Genomic DNA, 26,563 nt, shown 5'->3' on the forward strand with positions numbered 1-26,563 from the left:
TTCACTGTCCTCTGCAGGTCTAACCATTTTAGACCTGAATTTTGTTCCAGTGATGATAAAAATATACAATACATGTAATAATAAATACATGAATAAATAACATTAATATGTATTAGAAGTATGTTCTTTGTTCACTTCAGTGAAATTATTTGTTTAATGCTATATTTATTCTATATAACCTTTTATTTTGAAGGGCGTTACCCATATCACGTTGCGCAGGATGTGTGAACCCAAAGCGCGGCTAAGAGATTAGCACTTAGCTCTCACTCACAGGGAAGATGAACGCTCCGCCGGCCTTCGAGTCGTTTCTGTTGTTTGAGGGGGAGAAAAAGTAAGTTTATGAGACCTGTGTAGTGTAAGACTGCCTATCCTCTTTAGCTAATGCTACTTACCACGTTACCGGGCCTTACTTTCCCTATCTAGGTTATAGTTAGCTGAAGAGCCAGATAGCTAGGTTAGCATCTGGGGAAAAGGGTATTTTGTGAAACATCTTTGAGTTTAACTGAATTGCCCCCATTTTTGTGGTGTAAATGAACTTAGTCTGATATGTTTCCTGTTTTTCCCCTAAGTTTCTCAATTTTTAATATTAATAAGTAAGTTATATGAGTAAAATCAACATTGTTGTTTTTTTCTATAAACTACGGCCACCATTTCTTCCAAATTCCAAATTAAAATATTGTCATTTACAGTATTTATTGCAGACAATGAGAAATGGCTGAAATAACAAAAAACGTTTCCGAGCTCTTAAAACTCAAATAATGCAAAGTAAACACGTCCATATTATTAAGTGTTAAAGAGTTCAGAAACGAATATATGGTGCAATAAGCCTGGTTTTTAATTACAGTTTTTATGCATAATGGCATGTTCCCCTCCAACAGTCTGCTTTTGGATAACTTTATTCCAGTCCTCAAAAAAAAGTGCAAAAAATCAAGCAGTTCAGTTTGGTTTGATGGCTTGTGATCATCCATCTTCCTCTTGATTATATTCCAGAGGTTTTCAATTTGGTAAAATCAAAGAAACTCATCATTTTAAGTGGTCTCTTTATTTTTTTTTCCTAGAGCTGTGTATACATACATACATACATTCATCACACACAGGAAATAAATCAATTATTTTCTCCTTCTTCACAACCAGTTTACACACAATGTAGTGAAACTTCAGTTAACTCATTTCTATTGTGCACTAACTGTAGGCTAATTTAGTGCTTGCAGCATTACTTTATTACTCCACTCCTTACACATTTACTGCGAGATTCAACTGAGATGGGTGGTTTGGGATGAACTGAAGGAAAAGCAGCAACTATTGTTCAGCATCCTTAGAAACTCCTTCAAGATGCTGAGAAAACTATTACAGGTGACTCTACCTCATGAAGACACATAGTGTGTGCAAAATCTGTCATCAAAGCTAAATGTGAATAAATACAAAATCATTTTGCATGTGTTCCTGTTTATTTTAATGTCTTTAATATTAACATTTACAATGTGAAAGTCATGAAAAGGAATAAAACGCATTAATAAAAAGAGGTGTGTTCAGATGTTTTACTTGTACGGTATATATTTTTAAATTGTACATCACTTGTTTCTAGTTCATGTATATATTTATTTTATCTTTCCTGTTGTTTTATATGATTTGACCTGTAAGTATTGTAATATTTTTTTTATTAAAGGATTACAATTACAAAGGATACCAAGGTGCCAAATGCCTGTTTGTTTACATTGAACAAAGAAGACCATACACTGGGCAACATCATCAGATCGTAAGAATCACTTTATTGTCCTAAAGATTTGGTGTGTATACTAGGGTTGCAGCGGTAACCGGTTTCACGGTATACCATGGTATTAAAATGCACGGTTATCATACCGTGTGTGTTTGCTTATTACCGGTAAAACGCAAGCCAGCGGAGAAACTCACCCGCGCATGCGCAACTCTGCTCCGCTTCAGCTGCTCAGCACACAGCGGTGAGAACGGCAGAAAGTGCATCAGACTAAACAAATCTCCATCCGCCTAAAAAAAGGCTAAACTAAAATCAGCAGTGTGGGACTATTTCAGAGACCCGCCGAACGCACCCGAGGATGGTTTTCCGATTTATAATCAATGTGGCCGTAAAGTCACAGCTAAAGGTGGACATACGTCAAACCTGTTCTCCCATCTCCAAGAACACCACCCCGCCGTGCAGCGCAAAGTATGTGTTTAGTTTATAATTTTAATCTGAACATAAATAAAATCTCTTTGTAGTCGTGCACAACCCATGCGGTAAGCGCCCGCAAAAGCGCTGAGTTATCCGAAATTTGGGCACGCAGGTACAGGCGTGAAGTGCGTGCTACGACGGATTCACGTGTCCGTGTAAAGGTGCTCGCCGGACTGGATGTGAAAGACGCCATTCATTTACATGCGTTAATTTTCAAATTCTGACGTGCCTGTTTTTCATGTGTTAAAACCAGACTCAGAAATAAATCCCCTCTATCTGGTTATATACCAACTTGGCAGTAAAACGGACGTTTACAACAGTTGTTGATCAGACACTGACCCAGGCTCAGTTTATCAGATATTAAATAATTTAAACTTAAATAATTGTACTGAATAGTTTAAACACAGGATCTTTACTTCTTAGAGGACATGTAATGTGTGACACCTGTGTTTGTGTGTGTGTGTGTGTGTGTGTGTGTATATATATATATATATATATATAATTATATACACCCTTAATGACCTTAAGAGTAGTGGAAAAACCTGGTTTCCTTTACCTAATGGTGTACAGTTTATTTTTTTTAAGGAGACATTATCTATATAGTTGTTCCAGGTTTCTACAATAAATAGTTAATTGAACAAAAACCTTTATTGTAATTTCTTTAAGGGTCAGTTTAATAATATATGTAACAAACTGTGATACCGTGATAACCGTGATACCGCGGTATTTTCTGAGACGGTTATCATACCGTGAAAATCTCATACCGTTGCAACCCTAGTGTATACACACTGTGTCTAGATGTCCTAATTACCAATTTTGTTTCTGTTCTGTTTTTTTTTTTTTTTTTAATGCATTATATTTCTGTTTTCCTTCTGTTTAACAGACAGCTACTGAAGGACCCTCAGGTGCTGTTTGCTGGGTATAAAGTGCCCCATCCACTGGAGCACAAGATTGTGATCCGTGTGCAGACAACACCAGATTACAGTCCTCAGGAAGCTTTCACAAATGCTATCACTGACCTCATCAGTGAGTTGTCACTGTTGGAAGAAAGGTTTAGGGTAAGTTTACCACTGGTGAATAAGTATCTGCATCTGTATCAGAGTCTTAAACCTAAAAATATTTATACTGTTTGACAGAATCAAATAATGTTCACAGGTGTTCATTTGGTATGATGATTGCAAAGAACAGCCAGTTCTAATTATTGGCTCTACTGTTGCTGGATGATATGAAGTCCACAGAAGCATCAGTATAAATATCACTATAATTAATGAATATAGTTAAGGACAACTACAACAAATAAATGTCCAGTTGTCAGGGGAAACTTTAAATATAGACGTGTCTGAGTGTGGGCAGACAAACTGAACATGTCATTCAAGCGTAATCTTATATCTATGGTCAATGTTTTTACCTGCATCTGAGCATATAGGAGCACTTTGTAGTTCTATAATTACAGACTGTAGTCATTCTGTTTCACTGCATACTTTATTATCCTCTTTACATTTTGTTGTTCAACGATCAGGACCACAACAGTGTGTGTTGTGCTGGAACGAGTGGATCAGACAGTAGTGCTTCTGGAGTGAGTGTCCACTCACTGTTCACTCTTGAGTTACTGCTTCTCCTTTTAGATGTAAACACAGAAGCTAAACTTTGGCGGTAACTTTGGCGGTGTGTTTGTTGGTCATCAGTGGCTACAATATGCTGCCCACTGGACGCTAATAGTGGACTATTCTCTGTCCAGCAGTGACACTGATATGTATAAAATGCACTCCTGTTGGCAAAACACACACTAATATATTACCACCATGTCAGTGTTACTGCAGTGCTGAGAATGACACACCACCTAATTAATAGCTGCTCTTTAATGGTCCGTGATGAAAAATGGATAATGTGATATGATTTTAGCCATTTTTTCTGTATATATTTTTGGGTACTATAAATTTTTTAAAATACTGGTGATGTTTACTTATCTTTGTTATTCTCTGACTTTTAAGGTTGCCATTAAAGACAAGCAGGAGGGCATCGAGTGAAGACTATCAGAATATGGATTTTCATTAATTAGTATACCAGCTTCAACATGAAATACATATTCACCCGTTTCTATTTCATCGGTCAAGAGTTATATTCTGCTTGCTCTGGACTTGTACATCTGCTGCAGCTGAGCAGTGCTCATTCTCCATCTCACTCTTCATGTCCCACGTTCAGTCTGAGACTACTGTGAATGTCTCTGTGAATTACTGTTATCTTTAAATATTACCATGTTGATCTAAAACCTTTTGTACAGCCGGTCTCTACTTTTATTTCCATATTGTTTTGTCATTGCGTAGTAGGTGTAGTTAAATGTTGCTTTTTTGTATTGATTTAAATAAAAATGTTTTTCAATTGACTTTTATTCAGTATGCATACTGTACCTCAAAAGAGCCCAAGGTGACACAGCTTTGGGAAAAAAATAAGAGACTGCTTAAAAATTATGAGCTTCTTTGATTTTACCAAATAAAAAAAACTGAAATGTAATCAAGATGATGATGGATGATCACAAGCCATCAAACCAAGCTAAAGTGCTTGAATTTTTGCATTAGGAGTAATCCAAAAAGCAGTGTGTAAGACTGGTGGAGGAGAACATGCTGAAATGCATGAAAACTGGATAAAAAACAGGGTTATTCCATGAAATACTTATTTCTAAATTTTATGAATATTAAATTTTCTTTGCATTATTTGAGGTCTGAAAGCTCTGCATGTTCTTTGTTATTCAAGTTAAGTCAAGTAGTTTTATTGTCAATACTGCATATGTACACTACATACAGAGAATTGAAATTACGTTACTTATCCTTCCCAATTTTACAGCAAGTACAGATAATAGATATAATAAAAGAGAATGGGAGACACTATGTATGAAATACAGCAGGGACACAAATAGACATACATGAGACAGAAACAAGGTGCAGTAGTGGTGGGGGAGAAATAGATATATAAATATAAGTTAAAAAAAAGAAATAGATATATATAATATAAAAGAGCGGGAGACACTATATGTACAATACAACAAGACAAATAAACATACGTAAGACGCAAGACAATAGTGCAATATTGATGGTGATTGAGATGGAATGACTATAAATAGTATATAACAGTAGTGCAAATAGGGTATGGTAGCAAATATGGTAGCTTAAGGCTGGTAAAGTGAATGAGTGCGTAAAGTTCTTAAAGTTCACAGTTTTTGGGGAATTAAAGTGAGTTTTGACAGTGCAAGTATATCAGTAGTGCAGGTCCATTTGGAAGGGACCACTACTTTGTGTATTGTAGTGCAGAGTTTCAGTACTGTATTGGTGGGGGCAGGATTGGGATGGGGGGTAGAGCAGGAAGAGAGTTCAGCATCCTCACAGCCTGATGGATGGGGCTGTCTCGCAGTCTGCTGGTCCTCGCCCCGAGACTCCTCAGTCTCCTCCCTGATGGCAGCAGGCTGAAGAAGCTGTGTAGTGGGTGGGATGGATCTCCTGCCAGACGGAGGGCTTTCCGTGTGAGGCGGGAGCTGTACAAGTCCTGAAGGGAGGGGAGAGAGGTGCCAACAAACTTCTCAGCTGCTCTCACGATGCGCTGGAGGGTCCTGCGGCAGGATGCTGTGCAGGCCCCGTACCACACGGTGAAACAGCTGGTCAGGATGCTCTTGATGGCCCCTCTGTAGAAGGTGGTCATGATGGGGGTGGGGGCTCCAGCCACCCCCATGGATTTCAGCCATTTTTTCATTTCTGCAAATAAATGCTCTAAATGACAATATTTATATTTGGAATTTGGGAGAAATGTCCGTAGTTTATAGACTAAAACAACAATGTCCATTTTACTCAAACATTTACCTATAAATAGCAAAAGCAGAGAAACTGATTCAGAAACTGAAGTGAAGTGCTTCATTAATATTAGGGATAAAACTAGCTTCTTTTGGAAGTATATTTTAGCTTATCCAGGTCTGTTCCAAACATTCAACACCTTAAATGCTTTTTACTTAAAGGTTTCTCGTTTTAAATAACTACTTCCGACACAAAATAAAAGTTTGACATTAGTATTTAGAAATGGCTCTGGGCTGTTAGAAGGGGTTAGAAGTGCGTGGACCTTTGAATTAAGCGAGTAGCTCTATGTTATGCGCGGTTGTTTCTGGAGGGACGTATTAAAGCGCTGCACACAGTTGTTTGATGGCAGACAAGCAGGAGGTCGCAGTTTGTGGGTGTAAAGGGATCAGAACGTGTCTGATCTGTGAAGGAAAGGATGGAAAACACCAGTTACAGCATCAAACACACACGGTAAGCTCAGCAGAGTCCTGTAATTTATCTGTCAGTAAAACGGGCTGTAATGAGCTGAGTGTTCGTGTACTGAGCCGAAGAGGCTGAAATTCTATATTCGCAGGTCCAGATGAGTTTGGCCCCCTACACAAAATAGAGAAAACAAAATTTAAAAATACAGAAGTACCTTTCCCCCGAGTGTAAATAAATAAGATTTGGTGTAAGCTGTGTAAAGTTCATCGGCTTTCAGTATGAGGCTAAAATTAGCCGCTTATTCGCATCTCCCGCTTCTCTAAAGGGAGTGTTCACACAAACACGCTACTGCTCAGATTAATTATATTATATAGCTCCTCATAGGCTAATACTAAAGGAGGTATAATGAAGGAAAGCAGTGCAGCTGTTTATTAACATTATAAATATACAACAATGCCATTAAATATAATCCCATATACACGATATTCCATCACTTATTTTCTTCAATTTTACTTACAACCTGAATTTGCTGTTCTAGAGTATTTCATTTACTTCTTAACCAGGACATATCCTAAATAGAGTTCTACTAACTTACTTTTTTTCTAGAGAGCTCATCCTGGAATTAACCTGGCCGAGCTGATTTTTTATTGTAAAAACTAAATGGAAACATGTCAAACATAGCCATTGTGCTAATAGGGAAATATAAAGCTGATGTTTCAGTGTGATTTTAGGTCATTTTGGACCAGAACAAATACACATCACATGAGTTATAGTCTCCTATACTTTTTAGACCCTGCCTCCATTACAATGGACATCATGTATTTTCTATATTTTAAAATGTTTTGTTGCACATAACACTATTTGAGAGTTGTTGTCTATTATAATAGACCACATACCACCCAATGAACAAGTTTATAAACCAATAAAACAGTAACTTGGTTACCCACTGCACTGGAAAAACAGTAGAGCCATTGAGGCCAAGAAGCAGCAATTTTTTTTTACTAATTTAATATGATTTAGAACAACTGTTTCATGTTTTGTTTTTGTGTTGTTTGTTGACATGTCTGTGATTAAATGATGCAGGAGTAAAAAACTGAAAATGAACTAGCGGACTGTCAGTTCAGTCCATCCACTAGACATTTGTGAGTGCAGGTTTTACACGCTATTATTTTTGCTAAAAATTACTTTGCTAGTAGTTCAGAGCAGCCACAGCCTCCAGTCAACTCTGGACTGTATTATTTTTTGATCTGGTGTGCTTTGTGTCCAGATACAGTATGATTTTAGGTATGATCCAGAGTCAAAGCTAGCGGTGCCAGCTGGAAGTTCCGTTCTAGAGTCTTTTCCATTTCCTGGTGTCTTTCTGTGGGAGAACTTTGTCTCGGAGGATGAGGAGACTGAGTTGGTGGAAAAAATGGATCAAGATATCTGGAGAGAGTCCCAGTCTGGTAGGCGGAAACAGGTCTGTTGTGAAATACTAGAAGTTTTTATATTAATTTAAAAATGTGTCCCACATTATTGGCAGTATAAACCAGTGTTCGTGTGCTATTTGTTTTATTCTAGGACTTTGGACCCAAAGTAAATTTTAAAAAGCAGCGTATTCGACTTGGTGGGTTTAATGGCCTTCCTGCTCTTAGCCATAAACTGGTGGACAGGATGACAAAGGAGCCTTTGTTATCTGGATTTCGACCTGTGGAACAATGCAACCTGGACTACGACCCAAAGCGGGGGTCCGCTATTGACCCTCACCTTGATGACAGTTGGCTTTGGGGGGAGCGCTTAGTTACCATCAATCTGCTGTCTGACACCGTTCTCACCATGAGTTTGGATAAATGCTGGGGAGACATGGACCAGGGAGAGGTGAGAGTCGCTGTGAACTTACCACGCAGGTGTTTGATTGTACTGTATGGAGACGCACGACATCATTGGAAACACGCTATTCACCGAAAGGACATTCAAAGCAGGAGGGTGTGCAGTACTTTCAGAGAGCTGTCTGCAGAGTTTTTGGAAGGTGGAAAGCAAGAAGCGTTAGGCTTGGGATTGCTGGATGTAGCAATGAGCTATAATGGAGTTCCCATAAATAGCTAATAATTAATATGTTTGTGTGTGTGAGATGCTTCCTAGGGGTGCCTGTACATCTTAAGACAAGTCTGAGCTGACATTGTATTCCTATGCATATTTAAATAAGAAATCCAGTGTGAAATGAAATTGGGGTGTAGTAAAACATAACAAGTAAAAACTTTTGTTGAACAGCCCACCTCCATACCCCATCATTCCTAAATACATTATTGTGTAAATCCATATTTACACAATAAAAAAGGCTCAAAGTAGTTCATCATTTTATTGGTATAATTCTGAGGACCCTGACATTTAAAATGAGGCACTGATAAACTTTTGTTTATGTTAAGAGTTTACTTGAGCAGTGCCTGTACATCAAGAGACAAGCCTGGACTGATCCCTACACAGTGTTATAGACCTTACATTGTGTTTCTGTGAATCTTTAAAGTGGATTAAGTGCACAGGATTATTTACTGATTGCCTTGTTTTTTAAAACCCAATAAAAATATGAACATGTCAAACAGAACATGTCCTAAAGGTGGTGTTATCTGATGTATGACTTTTTTTTGCCCAGTGGTGACACTAATGTCTCCTCACACTTTGCAGTATCAGTAAAAAATAAAATGCTATTGTAATAAACGTGTAGTATGGATTCTGTTTGTAGACAAGTAAGTTGGTAATTTTTTTGAACGAAATCTATATTTTGATTAAGAAAATGTTGTTAAATTTGTGAGAAAAAAAAACAAGGACACAGGTTTAAGACTAATAGTGCCACATTCAATATGGCGGAATGAGAGCTCCACAGCGAGCAGAATGACGTCAGTGTGTCAAAGTTCACTGTGCGTTTTTCCCGGGAAAACACGAGAGGCTCGCTGGTTCAGTGTAAGTACGAAGTCTGATAAATACAGTCTTATTGTAAAAATATGTATCATTATAATACAAATACGAGTATTGTTCTCTCGCTAAACCTAAGTTATACTTGAGTTTTTCGTCGTTTTGACGATATTTAAGTTCGGGTTCAGAGAGTTTTAACGTGGCTTGAAAAACGTGCGCAGCGTGGTTCTTCTGTTAAACCACATTTAACTAACGTTACATATTTACTATTGCTGTAAACATGCTGTTATTACTGGCCCCAGTACACAGTATTCTTTATCTAGTGATTTTACAGTGGCATAAAAAAGTGGGGGCACCCCTGACAACACGGAAGCCTTAAAAACTCTCAAATGACTTGAAAACACAGAATGTTTTGTAAAAGATTAGTCTCTAAATACTTTCAACCAGAAGCCAGCCTTTCAGTGGACGCTACAGGAAGCGTTTAGGGGCTGATATTTCTCCGAAAGGAGGATCTACTAAATATTGATGTATTGTTTATGTTTATGTGCCCTAATTTATTCACCTGCCTAATTTTGTGTAAATAATTTTTGCACACTTTTAAAGTAAATCCTATAAACTTCATTTCACTGTTGGTCTGCTATATGGGCCATTCCACCGAATGGGAATAGTTTTTGATTTTTTTTCCTAATTCTAATAACACATATATTTAACTATTTAAAACATGTACTGGTCAAACTCATGCACCTTAACCTAATTTCTTACAAGGTTTCTAAGCTGAAGATTATAAAAACTTACGTGACATTTAAAAAGCGTTTAATAGCAAGTCCACAAATTCCTTTTATTTTCTCTCAAGAAAGTCTTTATTTTAAAGAAATGGTTGACTGCATATTCAAATAATTGACATTTATGACAAAAAAATCACTCCTGTTACTGGAACTCACTCCTGTTAGTGGCACTCATTCCTGTTATATTTCATGTTTTATGTAACAGGAATGAAAATAACAGGAATTTCCTAAAATTTGTATTTTAAAAATAAACAAATACGATCTAATAATTAATTTAGATAACATAGCATAGATGGGATTTGAAGCCACACAACAATGCAAAAAAATACATTCTGAAGAATTTTAATTATTATATTTAATGGTTAGAGAGTGAGAACAGGTAACAAATGCTATTTTTTTCAGTGTTCTAAAAAGCTATTATAATTTTTTAAATATTGCATATCTTACTTTTGCAGTTAGGTTAATGTACAAGACACTATGCTTAATGATCAAATGTATTTTAAAGTTATTTTTTGTGCACATTTATACATGTAATTTCCTGGGGACATAAATGGCACCCATTCAGTGAAATGGCCCTTATGATATATTTAACTGAAATTGCTGATCCGAACAACCAATGATTTAAAAAATGAAAATGATAAAAAATTTCAGGGGTGCCCAAACTTTTTCATACCACTGTATTGTGATAACCTATGGGTGTTGTATGGAGGTGCGAGAAACGGACCCCTCACAGACTCCAGGGGGAATGGAGAACCTGGATCACAGTTTCTGAGTGTCAGACAAAACCATCACCAGGTGTTAAGTGGCCACTTAAGTCACCACCGGCCCATTTTAATGCAAAAAACACTGAAACTCTATTATCCAATAGAAAGGACTTTAACCTAAACCCACAGAATGTCCCTTAGTCCTATTTAAAGTCCAGTCCAGTTGGTTGTGTTTAAATTAAACCTGTCTGTCTCTTCCACTAGCTGAGCAGCCATGGAGAAGATCACAGAGAAAGTACTGCAGGAGAAAGGCTCACCGAAAACCAGCCAACTGAATCAGATTAAGAGCCTCAAGTAAGTGTACAATTCACTGTATATAACACATTTAGCTGTAGTTACCCTCATTTCTGTTTTACAGCAACTGTGTATGAAGTCTTAGAGGCTAGTGAGATATTTAACTTGGGCCAAAACAAAATGAAGATTCTTGATGCTTCATTGTATGCATTTGTAAATTCAGCTTAATTAAGGCTAGGCAATCCTTGTCTTAAATGTTTTTTTTTTGTCTTTTGGTAAAATATATTTTACATATTATATATGTATTAATTTTGAACTTGGTACATCATTAATTTAACAATTAATTTAACAATTAACTTCCCTTCCTCCACCCAACTCTAAGCATGCAGCCATCAGTTAGAGAAAACAATGAAACTTGTAAAAGTGATGAATAAATAGAATGCTTAAAAAATAAATAAAAACGTAAGGAAGAAAATGCTCATCACGTCTGCATGCCATCTGGTAAAAGTAGATACCGGTGTATAAATAATGAATTGAATAGAACAAATTAAATTAGGTTATACTACAATATGATAAAATACATCAAGGACTCCTTCATATACATAGTTGGTTCTTGTGAGGGATGTCAAGAATGGAAAAAAAAACTGAGTAAAACAGGGAAACTTAAAAAAAGATGACTTACAGTAGTTTATACAGTTGATATAGACCAACTAACAATTCAAGAATGTGTAATTATTGCACCACACATTTAAAACATGCATTGTGGTGTAGTCTTTTTTTCAAGGCAAATAAATCTGGTGATTTTCAGGTAGGGATCTGTTTTTTTTATGAATCTCTCCATCTTGTCAGCTCTTTTCAGCTCTAATTCTGCATTGCATTAGTTTAGTAATGTTTTGATATCTCCATGTTCGCAGGAGCTTTTATATCAGAACCTTTAAAAGCAACTATGGTTGATCAGGTAACCGGGAAAAGCTGTTATACTCAGAAAAACGGACCAACCAGATACCCTTTTTTTTAGAATGAATACGTGTGTTTTACAGGAATTGTAGCAACAACACATGTCCTGTTTTTTACTGTAGCTATAAAATTGAATGCAGTGCTTTATTGTTCTATAAATATTAAATTGAAAATGTTGAAGCACAATGGCAAAAGAATATTAGTGAATGTGAAGTATTTATGTTTAAACATTTAAGTAATTAAAAAGGTAAAGGTTTTCTACAAACTGCTGACTAATTTTCTTTGTTTGTGATGTGTGTAAGTGTGGATGAATATGTTTAATAAAAACAACAGATTATTATTAAGTTGTAGTATTATATAAGTTGGTACAAATTAGCCTGATTGAGAAAAACTCACTTGGCCGTTAAGATTTGATTGCTTTGAAGGTGTAATAAATAAAAATAGAAAAAGTTAAATATGTTTTTACTTTGTAAATGCTATATAGTATAAATACCGGTATACAAGTTAATATTAAAGAACAAATCTAAAAAAAATTAGACACAATAAGAAAGCTCAACATCTGAGGTTCTTTTTACCCATTCTTTCTATTACAACCTTTTATCTGTTTAACATTGCTGTAGTGCAAGAGAATCAGAAATCATTCCCTTTGTCCCCCTCTTGTTTATAGTCTGTCCCGTATGGGTCTGAAGAGCCAGGACCTGCCTCTCCCCCTGCTGTCTAAACTCAGAAGTCTGGAGAAGTTAGATCTTTCAGGAAACATGCTTCAGGAGCTTCCCAGAGGACTTTCTCTCCCCCACCTGAAGAGTCTCGACTTAACCAACAATGACATTGAAGATGTTACCACCTTGAAGGTCCTGAAAAATCTGGAGGAACTTCGGCTGGAGGACAACCTCTACCTCACTGTAAGAGCCATCCCTTTTAAAAGAAAAGTGTATTAAATATATTTTTAAAATTATACTTAGCATACTTTATACTTATTTAAATTAAAATATGTACTTAAATACATACTAAATGTGCTATTTTGCAACAATGTATGGCAACTTAAGTATATTTCAGTTATAATTAATCAATTTTTAAACACAATTTAAGTACTAAATTGTGCTTTTGAGTGCTTTTTTCGCATAACTTCTGCAAACTTAGTAGATTTATGTATGTGTTTGTAAACACCTTTTTAATACACATGAAGTACATTGTAAATGTACTACTTTGCATATTGATGCACATATTGTGTACACCTTAATGCTACTGAAAAAAAAAACCTTTAAAGTGCACTTTAAACAGTATTTAATGCAAATATATCTTTTTTTTCTATCAACACAATGTATAATATAAAGCATTGCTTAAAATATGTTTTATAGAAATACAGAGAAAGTATATTTCATGTGTATTTTCATACAAAGAATATTAAATTTAAAAAATGCACTTTTAGTATTCTTTACCTAATTTGAACATGCTTTTAATGCTCTTAAGTACACTTCATGTTGATAACATTTGGTTTGTCACCTGAAGCACTAAACAACTGTGGTACTATTGATGCATTTTTGTGTTTTATGTAGGTTAACGATGAGCACAAAGTGTTGTTCCTCTTGCCCAAGTTGCGGATGTTTAATGGGAAGGACATCAGTTCTACAGCCAACCACATCCGCTATGTCAGCAGTGAGATTCTCAGAAAGAGGGTAGGAGAATGCATCCAGATTCATGAATTTCAGGACTGGCAAATTGGTGTTGAAGTATCAATATGTGCAGTACATTTGGAATTGCTTGAAATTTTTGCACCAGGAGTGGCATAAAGTTAACCAAAAGCAGTGTGTAAGACTGGTGGAGGAGAACATGCCAAGATGCATGAAAACTGTTATTAAAAACCAGGGTTATTCCACCAAATATTGATTTCTAACCTCTTAAAACTTGAAGTATGAATATGAATTGTTTTCTTTGCATTATTTGAGGTCTGAAAGCTCTGCATCTTTTTTGTTATTTCATCCATTTATCATGTTCTGTAAATAAATGCTCTATATGACAATATTTTTTATTTAGAATTTGACAGAAATATTGTCCGTAGTTTATAGAATGAAACAATGTTCATTTTTCTCAAACATATACCTATAATTAGCAAATCAGAGAAACTGATTCAGAAACTGAAGTGGTCTCTTTTTTTCAGAGCTATAGACCGCATGATACAGTTTAGACCACAGTAAGTGCAAACATAAAATCAGAATGGTACAATAGATACAACAGGCAGGATAAACAGATTAACAAAACAGTTCAGGTCTGACCATGATGATCAAAGTTGAGGTAAAATTATTGATTAAATATTATTTTAAATAGATTGTAACGTTTTAAATGTTCAAAATCTATTTACTTGTCACAACACCTACATTTAGATTTACGGAATAAAAAAAACTTTGAGCAATAAGACTCATTTCTTAATTTTACTTTTACAGGTAGGGTACTGGGAAGGTAATTTGTCATAGTATTAGTTCTGGAGTTCTGGGGAAGTTTTCGGTGTAACAACAATAATGACAGTGGAATCCTTGTTGATGCTATATTTGTTGGACCAAACTTTAAAATGTGTTTCACCAGTGTGAAGAACCTTTAAACATTTTATCTTGGCTAAACATCCAAATGGTTCTTTCACTTCTCATGGTTCTGTATAGATCCCTTTAAAGAAACTATGCTAGAAGAGTATAGATATTTTTTTTTTAGCTCCACATTGGTGAAAAGACAGTTATTACTATTGCGCTGTTGTATTAAACAATGTGTTCACTGTGTATCTGTTTTAGGTGATTGGAGTGTGGGAAAAGGACTTTAGTCTGCCTGATCCCCCAACTGCCCAGAGCCTGGCCTCAGTGGAGAAGAAATTTGTTAGTGCCGCCTGCACCCAAGTCAAATATGGTCCAAGTTCTTTAAGTGACTACACCAAATGGAGGGTAAGTGTTTGTATTTTGCATTTAATATGACATTATTGTTTAAATTTAAACTTTATTTATACTTATTCTTTTTTCCTGTTGTGGTTTAGGTTGAGACGATTGCAAAGGAATACCTTAAATCACTGACCAACCCCGAGGAAGAGGAGGAGGAGGAAGAGGAGGAGGAGGAGGAGGAATGTACACCAGAGACCCCTGTTAAAATGAACGGGGTAAGAATATGTCTCTTTAAATTGCTAAACAACATATAGCTGCAGTTTTAGCATATTTGACCAGCATAATTTAAAACAACAAACATGGTGTTCCTCCTTCAGGCTGTTCACTCTCCACCCAAGAGAAAACACTGTGATCTAGATGCTAATGGTGTCACAGAAAGCCCCCGGAAAAGAAGGACAGTAAATGAGGTGGGAACACCTGAAGCCAGCCCACGGAAATCCAGCCGTTTATCCATTGCTCCCTCTGCAGAGGCGAGTCCAAGAAAGTCCAGCCGTGTACTGAACACCCCTCAGAAATCCAGCACAGGCTTATCCAGCCCAAGAAAGAGTGCAGTGAATGGAGGAGCTGTTTCAGAGCCAAGTTCAAGAAAATCCAACCGCCTGCAGAGCACTCCACTAAAAATGGCAAATTCCACTCCAAGCCCAAAAAAGGCCGCTGTCCCTGGGACTCCTACTGCAAAGAGGGGCAAACCTGAACCAGAGAAGAAGCACAGTGCTACTCCTAACAAGATGGCCAGGAAGACAGTCAAATACCAAGTTCCTCAGGTATGGATGTTTCTCACTTTCCTAGTGTATGGAAAATAATAATTGGAGGGGCTCTAATGAGTGGGTGGGTTAATTGGGTACTAGGGCTGCACAATATATCGTTTAAGCATCTTCATCGCGATGTGCAGATGCGCAATACTCACATTGCAGGACGTGTGATGTCACTTAAGGCAATTAAATCAAACACGTCATGTTGCAGTGTTTTGATTTTTAACACAAGAAGTAGATGCACAGCATCGTCTCTGTGTCTGTGTAAGTGACAGGCTCCTGCTGCCTGCTCTAGAAGCTCATGGGCCCTGCATTGTTTAATAATGCGATATATATCACCGAAAAAAGAAGATTTGAAAGGTACAATTTTTGCAATATCGTGCAGCCCTATTGGATAAAATAAAAATAGAGACTTGTTACACTGAAATAATTGTGTATGAAAATTCACATTAAATAATGATTTTAATAGCATGTATTACATGTGCAGATGGGGAAAATGCAAAATGCAAGCAACATGATGTACAAACTTCTGTGCCAACTATATCATTGCATAATTGAAATACATGAAATGTGCTGTAAACTCTGTATGAATCACATTTTATGTATAGAATTTTCTGTTCACTTTTTTGTTCAGCTGTTCTCTGTAAATATTGTGAACTTATTTGCACTTCACTAAAGCTTTTCATTTGCAAACATACAAATGATTTCACTTTGCAAACAAATTTAGAATTAAATTCTGTTTTGTTTCGGAAAAGTCCCAGCTTAAAGTTACTGGAAATGTTGTTTCCTGTTAACAAACAAACTTGGAATGTAAATCGTCTTGACTGAGTGATGCGCATTGCAAATTAGATCGGGAAAGAAACCTTTATGGCTAGCCGTTGTCTGTCACTTCTTTGTATTTTCTGTATTGTACTAAACGACTCATCACAAAGCCTTTGGCTCGTCATTAAGTATCTCTTTCCCCCCTGCTGTCCTAGGAGCCCGCTAGTCTGCAGCCTCTGCACGTCCTGCAGTGTCACAGTAAGCAGAACAGTCCAGATGACTTTAGCACCCAGCTGTGGGCCTGCGCCTTTGAGCCTGTACAGAACAACGGTGGTGAGTGTTTAGTCAGTCCTGATGCGATTGTTTGATTCAATGTATTTTTGTTCAGGCATTTTTGGCAGTGGTGTCCTAAAAGTTAAAGAAAAAGCTTTGAATCTCAATTTATTATTTTTTTTATTTGTATTAAATTATAACTTGCTGTAGTTCTTTGTAGTGCATGTATATACTTTCACCAAGGGAAATGCTGCAAAAAGATCTGCAATGAAAAAGTTTAAATGATGTTATGTAATAACAAAAGTTTGGGAGAAGGACCACGCCCGAACCCTACGTTCTAACTCCACCCCGTATCAATCAGCCGCCCTATAAATACCTGCCCAACTAACTACCTCACAAAGTTCACAACCCACCTCCTCCCCAACAACCCCCCTTCTTCTACTCTATCACTTCCTATTAAATAGAAAGGGGGGATATAACTGCAGGCTCCTTTAGCATGCAGTTCAGAACTCCAGCCCAAATTCCCAGTTCCCTCCCCTTTTTCTTTTCTTTCCTTTCTCTACTTCGTTCTTTAAAATTGACTTTTTTGGTGACAATGACTTAATAAATGTCTTCTTAACAATATTTCCCCATTATTTTAGATGCTACTGGCTGGCAGCAAACAGTAGCCACATGTGGAGGGGAGTCTGTGTGTGTGATAGACTGTGAATCTGGGCATGTGCTGAAGAAATACAAGGTCCCTGGAGAGGTATGTTGATAGTTTTCTACTGTATAGTACAATTTCTTACCACTGGGTGGCAAGTTGCTCCACCTGTATATCTGTAATTGAGGCATTCAACTGCCGGGTTATTTCCGTGTTTTGCCCTGAAGTGAACTTCTGGTATTTTAAATGTAAACATACTTTTTAGTTTAAGTAATAACAACATTAATTTATAGTGTGCAGATATACACAATAGTTTGACTAACCTCTTTGTAAGACTAGAAATCTAAACCAAGATGTTGATCCAATTTTAATGACTCTCTATTTATTTTCTTTTTTTCCTTCCATTTAAATTTCCCTATCATCTGTCCTATGATCTTGTTTTTTATATTTAATTCTCTGTCTTGTCTGTATTGGACTGGACCATATGAGAAGCTTGTGGTACCATGATAGAAGTCCTGTACTTTTCATCGTTAGATTAGATAAATATTGATATTTGTAATATTTTTGTGGAGATTGTATTTGCTCTATAAATATGTTGATAACCAAAAAAAATAAGATGTTCTTTTTGTCTAGGAGTTTGTCTTGTTTAATTCTGTTATCTGCACTTCACTCGTGGTATCCGGGGCATGCAATATGTCATGTACTGAGTGTTCCAGATTGTTTCGATTGAACATATTGAGATTTATGAAGCATTTAAATCATAGTTAAATGCTTCATTAAATCAAAGAAGTAACTTTGTTTAATTTCTAAAGTCCATTCAAAACAGGTCATGTCAGGTTAGTGAGACATTAGCATTAAGTAGTTAATACAATTTGTAGATAAAACTTAAAGCTCAACAAAAAAACATAACAATATAACACATAATAATATCAAATGCATAACATCTCCAAAAGAAATGACATAAGTAATAAAGCCACTTACCATCACTTACCATCACCACAGCAGTGTTTATATATCTAAAGCTTCCATGGATTAAAATAATAAAAAAAACACAGTGTAGAATTAAAAAAATAAGTTTGTGTTTTCTTTTACATTGATATATTTCTTTAATCCATCTTATCTGAAATAAATTGGTCAATTGTCATTTGTGTCCGAGTTTTCTACAAGTTATACTTAATACCTCATACAATGGACCAGTAGAACTCATGAAATGTGTCTGGAACAGTGTTACCAAAGACACCAAAGTTAGGCATTGGACATTGCACAGTTTTTACAAAGCAGATCCATTTAACTACAGCTCTAAAAGGCAGTTTACTAAGGGCAAGCAACCCTTATATCATATTTCTTGTTAGATTTTGATATAAAGTATTATTTCTACTACTATATTTTAATTTTATCACTGGAAAGAAATCTAAAGCTGATTTAATTTCCATACACCTTTAAAGCGGTTTACATTTTCCTTCTTATTGGCATTCAGTAGACAATACATGTTCAAAGCATGCAGCTTTAACAGCATTAACTAATAGACAGCACGCATGGTAAATTCTGTTATAGTTGGGAGATGCTAATATGTTGCTGTATGCTGTATTCTTATCAGTCACAAGACCATTAAGTAGTGTCCTTCCCTGACCACTTTAACAAACCTGTTCTTTAACAGCTAAATAACCTGTCAGTCTCTCTGCCTGTATTGTTTGTGTTTGTCTGTTTGTCTGTTCGTCTGTTCATTCATTCTGCTGTCTCTCACTTCACCTGATTGACTCAATTAATTTAACCTGGACTGTTAGCATTGGGTGTGTGTGTTTTCCCTGTCTGCTCACACCCAGCACTACAGTAAATTTTAACTTATTAACTATTAACTCATTTCTCCTTGCTCCACTCTTTCCTCACTGCCTGTGCTGTTTAGTTCTGCTGTGTAGAAGACATGAGTATATCAGCTGTGTTAATTGGAGTATTGGGATGATAAAACCATTATCAGTTAATACTACCTTTCCAAATGTTTGCGTACACCCTTTCTAATGAATGCATTCAGCGTTTTTTCATATATACTTTTTATTTTATATACGTGTGTCCAAACTGAGTCTGAATTGATGTTTCTGATGGGTTCTGAGAGTGTGTTCAGAGAGAGAGAGATAGTCTGTTAATAAAATTTTCCAGTAGGTGATGTTAGTTTTTTTTCTTATGTATTATACTGTTGTTGTACTAGTAGTCCTAATAGACAGAGTGATGTTGTTTGATGTATATGGTTGGTTAGGGCATGATATAGGAGGGTGATTTCTTCTTCCCAGAACTGATTAACAGGTGTGCAGTGCCATATAGCGTGAATATAATTATTAGAATTTTCTTTTTCTGGAGTGTGTACAGCTTTGTGTGTGATCTAGAGCTTAGATTTGGACAAAACAAGCTTGCTCTATGCCATGCCCCATTAACTGTCTTTATGAGCCCGATCCCTATTTAAACCAAACATTTGTTTAGTAAGTAGAGCGTTAAAATTAAGCTTTTTAAAAATATTTTCGGGCTGTTTGAATGAGCAAAATCTTTTCAGAATGATGGTAATTAACATTGCAACACTGAAGACGACCTATTAAAGAAAAATATTTATTAAGAACAGATCTCCAAAAGATTAAAACACAAACGTAGCAAACAATGATTCACAGGCCTAAACAACTATAAATGAAGCTACAAGAATGAGGTCTGAATGACTTTCCTCTAATCTAAAATAATTTAACATGGTTTAAGAATAGAAAATACTTTCTAAACCAACAAACTTTTTTTAATATTGAGCTTATAGCCTAAGTTTGATTTGTTACTTTGCTATATTGAAAGTATTTTGCCACAGCATTATATAAAATAAAAATAGCATTAAAAACAAATGCCTTCGTCACAGACCATTTTCTTGAGCCTCGGGCCACAAATCTAGACTCTAGTATGGTGTAATATACCATGTGGATGACTTTATGCTAAATGAGTAATAAGTTAATGTTTGACGATTTAAATAAATGGATACATGATTGTTAAATTTTTGGTATTCATGGAAGCTTAATTACTCCGACTGCACAACTAATTGCTTCTTCTTCTTTCCTCTCAGGAATTTTACTCTTTGGCCTGGACCACGCTGTTGATGTCAAGGGAGGGTGGCTGTGCCCGCTCCTGTAGCATCCTGGCAGCAGGGGGGAAGAGGGGGATCGTTAAACTCATCCACCCCAGAGTCAGTATGGCATATGGAGAGTTCCGCGCCAGTCGCCGCGCCATCTCCGCCCTGCGTTTCAGCCCGAGCCACACCAGCTTTCTGTTCAGTGAGTGCAGGGGGACAGAACTCTTTAAATCAGTGATCATTAATCCTGCCCCTGGAGATCTACAGCCCAGAGCTTTTGGCTCTTAATACCTCATGCAGCTAAATACTGTCTTCTCGTAAATCATGATTCCCAGAAAAAGGGCTGGTCATAACTGTTCTCCATCTCAGTTATTTGTTAAGTAATGTATTGATGTTCGAGTTGTTAATAAGCATGCATTTTATGATTTATAGCTGGAGCGTACGACAACAAGATTGTTATGTGGGACATTGGAGGGCTGGACCGTGACTACCATTTCAAAACGAGGTTTGTTGCATTTCCTATTGTTTTTCTGTTTTGTTTTTTAGTACATCGTCATCTGAGAGTTGTTTCAGGTTTTTTTTTTTTTTTTTGAAACCTAAGAGATAGTAGGAATGGTTGTATTTAAATTTTCAGTATTTTAAGTAAGCTGATATTATAAAACTGATTAAAGATTGTATTTAACAATAGAAAAATCTGACCATTTTTTGCAAATAATAATTAATTTAATTATAATTGATTTCAGCAACAATAATTGGGAGTGGCACAATACCAATAATTACCATACTTTTAATTACAGTAATATTTAAGAATTTTTGCTTAACATAACATCTATAAAATATCATTCTCAAACCAAAAAAAAACTTTTATAATATATTTTACATAACATTACATTACATTACATTAGGCAGACGCCATATGTATGGCGCCATATTTTCTTCTGATACCTAGAATACTGGCATGTAGGCTGGGGTTCTATGTTCAGCATTGACATAGTAGTTTAGGCTTCATAGATCCTACCAGATTATACTTTTTTTCTTTTATTTTCTTTCTTTCTTAAGACATAAATCACTTTTATATATGGTGTTTTAAATTTAGAAAGTTAAATTTAATAAACAGTTTGAGCACTAAATGATTTCCGAAACAATTGCAAAAATATTGCTGTGTGATCAGAGATTTACATTTCAGAAATTTCAGTACATTTTTAGAGGACAAAACATAATCTTTTGTATTTCTTTTGTGAACAGTCAGCTGTTAGTCCTGGAAACCAGCTCCACTACACTACACTTGTGCCTGCTGCCCTCCTCTCCAAACACACACCTCATCGCAGGCTGTGACAGTGGCCTTTACAGCTTTGACATCCAGCTCAGCAAAAACACACAGAAGAGGTATGGCTTTTTTCTTTTTTGGCAAAAAATAGTGTGACGGTTAAATTATGTGTAATCATTATTTTAACTTACTTACACTAACTTTTAACTGTTATTTTTTAATCCTTTTCCTGTGTAGAGTGTGTAGTGTAGAATTCTGTACCTTTTTTCATTGTCATTTTAGTCCCACAACAAACTCATTTGAAACTTTTTGAAAAAGTCGTAAAGTCTTCTATAAAGTTTTAAACTTTATAGAAATAATTGCAGATATATCTTTAATTTGTGATGACACTGGTGTGCTTTGTCTATTGTCTGTCCACATCCTTGTTTAGGTCAGAGGAAATGGAGATCGTATTTCCTGTGTACAAGAAGAAGGACAAGAGCAATGAGTATCGCACCATAGATGGGCTCAGCTTTCTTACTGATGACATAGTAGGTAAGTAAGCAATATTGAATTGAGCAGCAGTAGCAAAAATGTCTGCCATGTGAAAAGACTGGACAATAAAAACTTAATTGTATGGCTCTATTGTAAACAGCACCAAATGCAAATGTAAAAGCAAAAAAAATCCAATCTGAGCGTTAATTGATGTTTATACGTCCAAAAAACAAGTTACATATATGAGCTTGCATCACATATGAAATTGACTCAAATCTGATTTAAAAGTATAATTTGAAAAATTTTACATTCACACAGCCCTGAAAACAAATCAGGGTCCAGTTTCCCAAAAGTGTCTCAGCATTAAGGATGTCTTAACATCGTTTTGGTGTGTCCAATGTTTGGTAGTTTAATGGTTAAAATTACCTTTCCATTAATAATAGCAATATGCTCCTTTTTTGCCTCAGCATCTAAGAGCCACATGCAGGGCTCTATTTACCTTTGGAGCTGGAGTGGAACTAGGGATTTATGGAAGGGGAAAAAGAAGGAGGTGCCTGCTGTAATCCTGGCTGAGTTACAGTGGTCCAGCACAGACATCCCATACCTGTCTCTGAACACCTGCCCAGGTGAGCATTGTCCAGTACATATAAAACATGCATTTTACAATCTGTTGAAAGGTTTATGTTAATACGTTTGTTCCAAGTATAATCTGCAGCAGGGCATTTAAATCCATTTTTAGCAGAACAAGTTGTCTCTAAGATTGTAAAAGTATTTGACTGAAATTGATTACTTAATAATTATTAATCATACTCTCAGTGGTTATCATTTAAATTCCAGTACCTCACAGAGGAAAACATATTCAGTGCAGATGTGAGAAAATCCATGTCTTTAACTATGATGTTATTTCTTCCCCCTCGTTTCTTAGGTTTTGGCTATATTGTGTGTGGAGACGAGAATGGAAGATTGTGGACGTACCACATTACAGATCTTATGAAGGCCAACTTCAAGAGTGGAAAAGTGATTCCTTCCACTGAGGTATGAAGACTAACTGAAACCTGTGCTGCTGCTTGAGTTATACATATTTTCTTACAACGATAGTCGTAGAAACAATCACTGGTGAAGAACGTGATGATTTTAAAATATTAAAAGTTCTGCGTGGTTAAAGAAAAAAGGGGAAACGATTTATCAGTTAACAGTGTATTTTACTGTGTCAGAGCCAATTTAGTTTAGATTACCCAACAGCTCAATGTGTTTTATGCTTCTACTATTTGTAGCTCCAAAACTTAAATTTCAACGTAGGGCTAAGTGATATGACTAAAACACAAATGTCAATATCCGCAAGAATAATGGCATTATATGGCAATATATATGAAGAAAAGCTTAACAAAGTGGAATGTTAAAACGTTAGTATTTATTTATTACACCAAAAATACAAAACACTGTATATTTAAGTAGCAAGTATCTAACAGACAGAAGATAGACAGACAGACTGAAGACTGTTGTACTCTTCGTGCCGTCAAATGAAGTCACGCTGTTTCAGGATGTTTTTACAGCATAATTATCTCAAGAATCACAGTGTCTGAAACTAAACTATTTTCACACTGAGAACCCATTGATATTCTGTTTTTTTTTTAATTGCACACAGATGGCCAAAATTATGCATTTTATTTGTTGTTTACAGTATTTTTTTAGATTTACGATATACTGCCCAGCTTTACTTTGAACATCAAACATGTTATAGCTGATAAAATGCATTTAGGGTGGTATTGATTACCAGGTACATAAGCTGAATTTACCCTTTTACTATTGCTTTAAATGAAAGTATCAAATGGTCTCTTGTGTCGTTCAGTAGATACCTTGTTTGTGTGTATTCTACTTTTCATCTAATTAGGTGGTTTTGCATCTCTGCATAATAAACAGCCCAGTCTTTGTGTTCAACTCATCAATGCATTGTTATTTCAGGTGCTAGAGTGGCCATCTCCGGTCCGACCTGGAGTGGGCCCAGTCAAGGGGCCATCCATCAACAGTGTTGCCATGGATCCTGATCTTCATTATTTGGTTGCACTTAGTGACAAGAACATGGTGGTGGTTTGGAAGAGAGCTAAAAATTAAAATGGACCTCATTCTGTCTCATTCAAGCTCATTTTAATAAATAAGAAGGTTATGTCAGTTACACAGCCATTTTTTTTATTGAAGTTTTAGGGGACAAAGATGTTTTAATCTTTGTTTGATTGCTAAGTATTTCTGGAATTTACCATTCTAGGCATAATGTTATATTTTGCTTTGTTTATATTTGTTAGATAGATTCATTGCTGATCTGAAATCAGTGTTTGTGCAGAAGATTGCTAAACTGCAAGTGTTCTGTTCTGTTTCTTTTTTAATGTTTTTAATGCAAATTGTTTTCTTTCTGAAGGTCATATTGTGTACATGAGTGAAGGATATAATGTAACCTGGAAATGTTAAAAAAAGAAAGTTACACAAAATAATGTCAAACTGTACATAAGATTCATGAGTAATTTCCTGTGGATATTAAAACAAATGATACACAAATCTGTGTGTGTATGAGTTTGTGACTGCAAACAATTTTCACACAATCATAATTTAATTTCTTACTGATCTTTTTACTTGAACTTCAGATATTACTGTTGTGCAGTTAATTTATGCAACGTTATTTATATGTATAAATAACGGACACAAATATTGGGAATAATTAAGAGTATTAAAGTGTTTATTCTCTTTTTGTTGGAGTAACTCTACGTTTTTTTAGAGTACTCTGCTATAACTTTCTAAAAAAAATATTAATTAGAGGGCTTTTTCACAAACATTTGGATGGATAGTGTATGTTTGTGTGACAGCAGATGGACTAGGATATCTTGGTCTATGATATACATTAGGTTGTACAGTTTAAACTACTGTACCATTTCCCACATCACGTGGTTTATTTGGCTGTGGCGGTGGTCTTGACCTAAATTTGTCTTCCTAATCATTCTGGACATCTAAGCTTCATTATGAGGTCTGGATCTGTTGCTTTTACTGGGGAGGCCCCCTTTTCAGTTTGGTGCTGTGTGTATTAATATGCATCACTTCATGTGCATGTTGAGCCACTATTGAGGGGTGCTAAATTGAGTACCAGCAGGCTTAAAAATAAACAGTCACGTTTTTAGTTTGGTGGTGTTCTTTTTTTAATAAACAGATGTTTGTCTTTAATAAGCTAAAAAAAAACGAAACCACAAAACGCATATGGCTAAACATAATATTTTACAATGAAAATGTTTTTATGTGCCAGAAGATTTTAATTGCCTTCGTATCTGATGTGTAATCATTTGTGTCTCAATCATATCCTCAGAATATGTAGGTGGTCTTACTGGTAAATTATTACAGTGGGTCTAATTTGAATCTAAATCTTTATGCACTTCTGTTATTATACATCAGAAAGAAATTACAGAAGTTGTAAAATTTAGTCTTACAATTATTGGAATTTAAACAAATATAATGTCAAACAAATTAAATAATATAAATAAAGCAAACTAAGAAAAACTATAGAAATATTTCCATTTAAATTAATTGTAATCCATGTATTACAAATACGTCAAACTTTTACAAAGAAGACAGATCATTTAGTTATGTATCATTCTATTTCAACAAAAATGACATTAAAGCAAAATCTGCTTTATTTACAAAAAATATTTTTTGTTGAATCTTGACTTTTTATATAGTTCATAAAGGGTACCTTTTTTCAGTCAGATTTATGGGTAGTAATTTCTTAAATGTATCGCCCTCTTAATGTGTTTCAGAGCATCAGTTGTAAAGCTGTGAAGAGGTAGAGTTGGTATACAGTGAACAGCCCTATTTAAGTAATGTTCTAATCCATATTATGATGAAACTGGCTCTCATCAGGACTATCCATTGAAGAGGAAGACCAGGAGTTACCTCTGTTGTACAGGATAAATTCATCAGCCTCAAAAACCACAAATTTACAGCCCCCCAGATAAGAGCACCTAAATGCTACTTTACCTTTTGTAAGTATTTTGGTTTGTTAAACACTTTTAAGGTTATTTCGTTATTCCTTATGTGTTCCTTCATAGTCTGGATTTCTTCAGTATTTATTAATTTCACAATGTTACCTAATTTAAGTATAGTTTACAGCTTTCCTAAACATATCAATAGTTCACTGGTTCACCATACAGTGCTTTCACATTGTTCCTCATAATCCAGGTCTTGAGGGTGTATGAACGGGGCGTGTCCCCGCCGTTAGTCCCGCCCCTGGTTAACTCTGATTGGTTGACACAGCGAGTCTTCTGACAGCAGCGCTGGGGACTGGC

General features: G+C 35.8%; 3 protein-coding genes across 4 annotated transcripts; all 3 read left to right on the forward strand.

The window, feature by feature from the left end:
* Nucleotides 1-203: 203 nt before the first annotated feature.
* polr2j (RNA polymerase II subunit J) lies at nt 204-4,571 on the forward strand. Its single transcript, XM_007245293.3, has 4 exons — nt 204-331; nt 1,667-1,756; nt 3,072-3,246; nt 4,180-4,571. The coding sequence occupies exons 1-4, from the start codon at nt 279-281 to the stop codon at nt 4,213-4,215; spliced, it is 354 nt and encodes a 117-aa protein (XP_007245355.1). The 5' UTR covers nt 204-278; the 3' UTR covers nt 4,216-4,571.
* A 1,726-nt stretch (nt 4,572-6,297) lies between these two features.
* Nucleotides 6,298-9,123, forward strand: alkbh4 (alkB homolog 4, lysine demthylase). Its single transcript, XM_007245296.4, has 3 exons — nt 6,298-6,477; nt 7,697-7,888; nt 7,990-9,123. The coding sequence occupies exons 1-3, from the start codon at nt 6,370-6,372 to the stop codon at nt 8,512-8,514; spliced, it is 825 nt and encodes a 274-aa protein (XP_007245358.1). The 5' UTR covers nt 6,298-6,369; the 3' UTR covers nt 8,515-9,123.
* On the forward strand, nt 8,196-24,791 carry lrwd1 (leucine-rich repeats and WD repeat domain containing 1). 2 transcript variants are annotated; one of them, XM_007245294.4, is made up of 16 exons: nt 8,196-8,286; nt 11,072-11,161; nt 12,726-12,960; nt 13,615-13,734; nt 14,839-14,985; nt 15,075-15,194; nt 15,297-15,743; nt 16,709-16,826; nt 17,408-17,514; nt 20,495-20,702; nt 20,933-21,005; nt 21,746-21,886; nt 22,198-22,301; nt 22,709-22,867; nt 23,167-23,276; nt 24,204-24,791. In XM_007245294.4, exons 2-16 carry the CDS (start codon nt 11,082-11,084, stop codon nt 24,351-24,353), a joined length of 2,319 nt encoding a protein of 772 aa, XP_007245356.3. In that variant the 5' UTR covers nt 8,196-8,286; nt 11,072-11,081; the 3' UTR covers nt 24,354-24,791. The 2 variants fall into 2 exon arrangements, with proteins under 2 accessions (XP_007245356.3, XP_007245357.3); XM_007245295.4 differs by lacking the exon at nt 8,196-8,286 and adding an exon at nt 9,229-9,366.
* The last annotated feature ends 1,772 nt before the right edge of the window (nt 24,792-26,563 follow it).

The sequence above is a fragment of the Astyanax mexicanus genome, chromosome 1, assembly GCF_023375975.1.
Source record: "Astyanax mexicanus isolate ESR-SI-001 chromosome 1, AstMex3_surface, whole genome shotgun sequence".
NCBI classification, from domain to species: Eukaryota; Metazoa; Chordata; class Actinopteri; order Characiformes; family Acestrorhamphidae; genus Astyanax; species Astyanax mexicanus.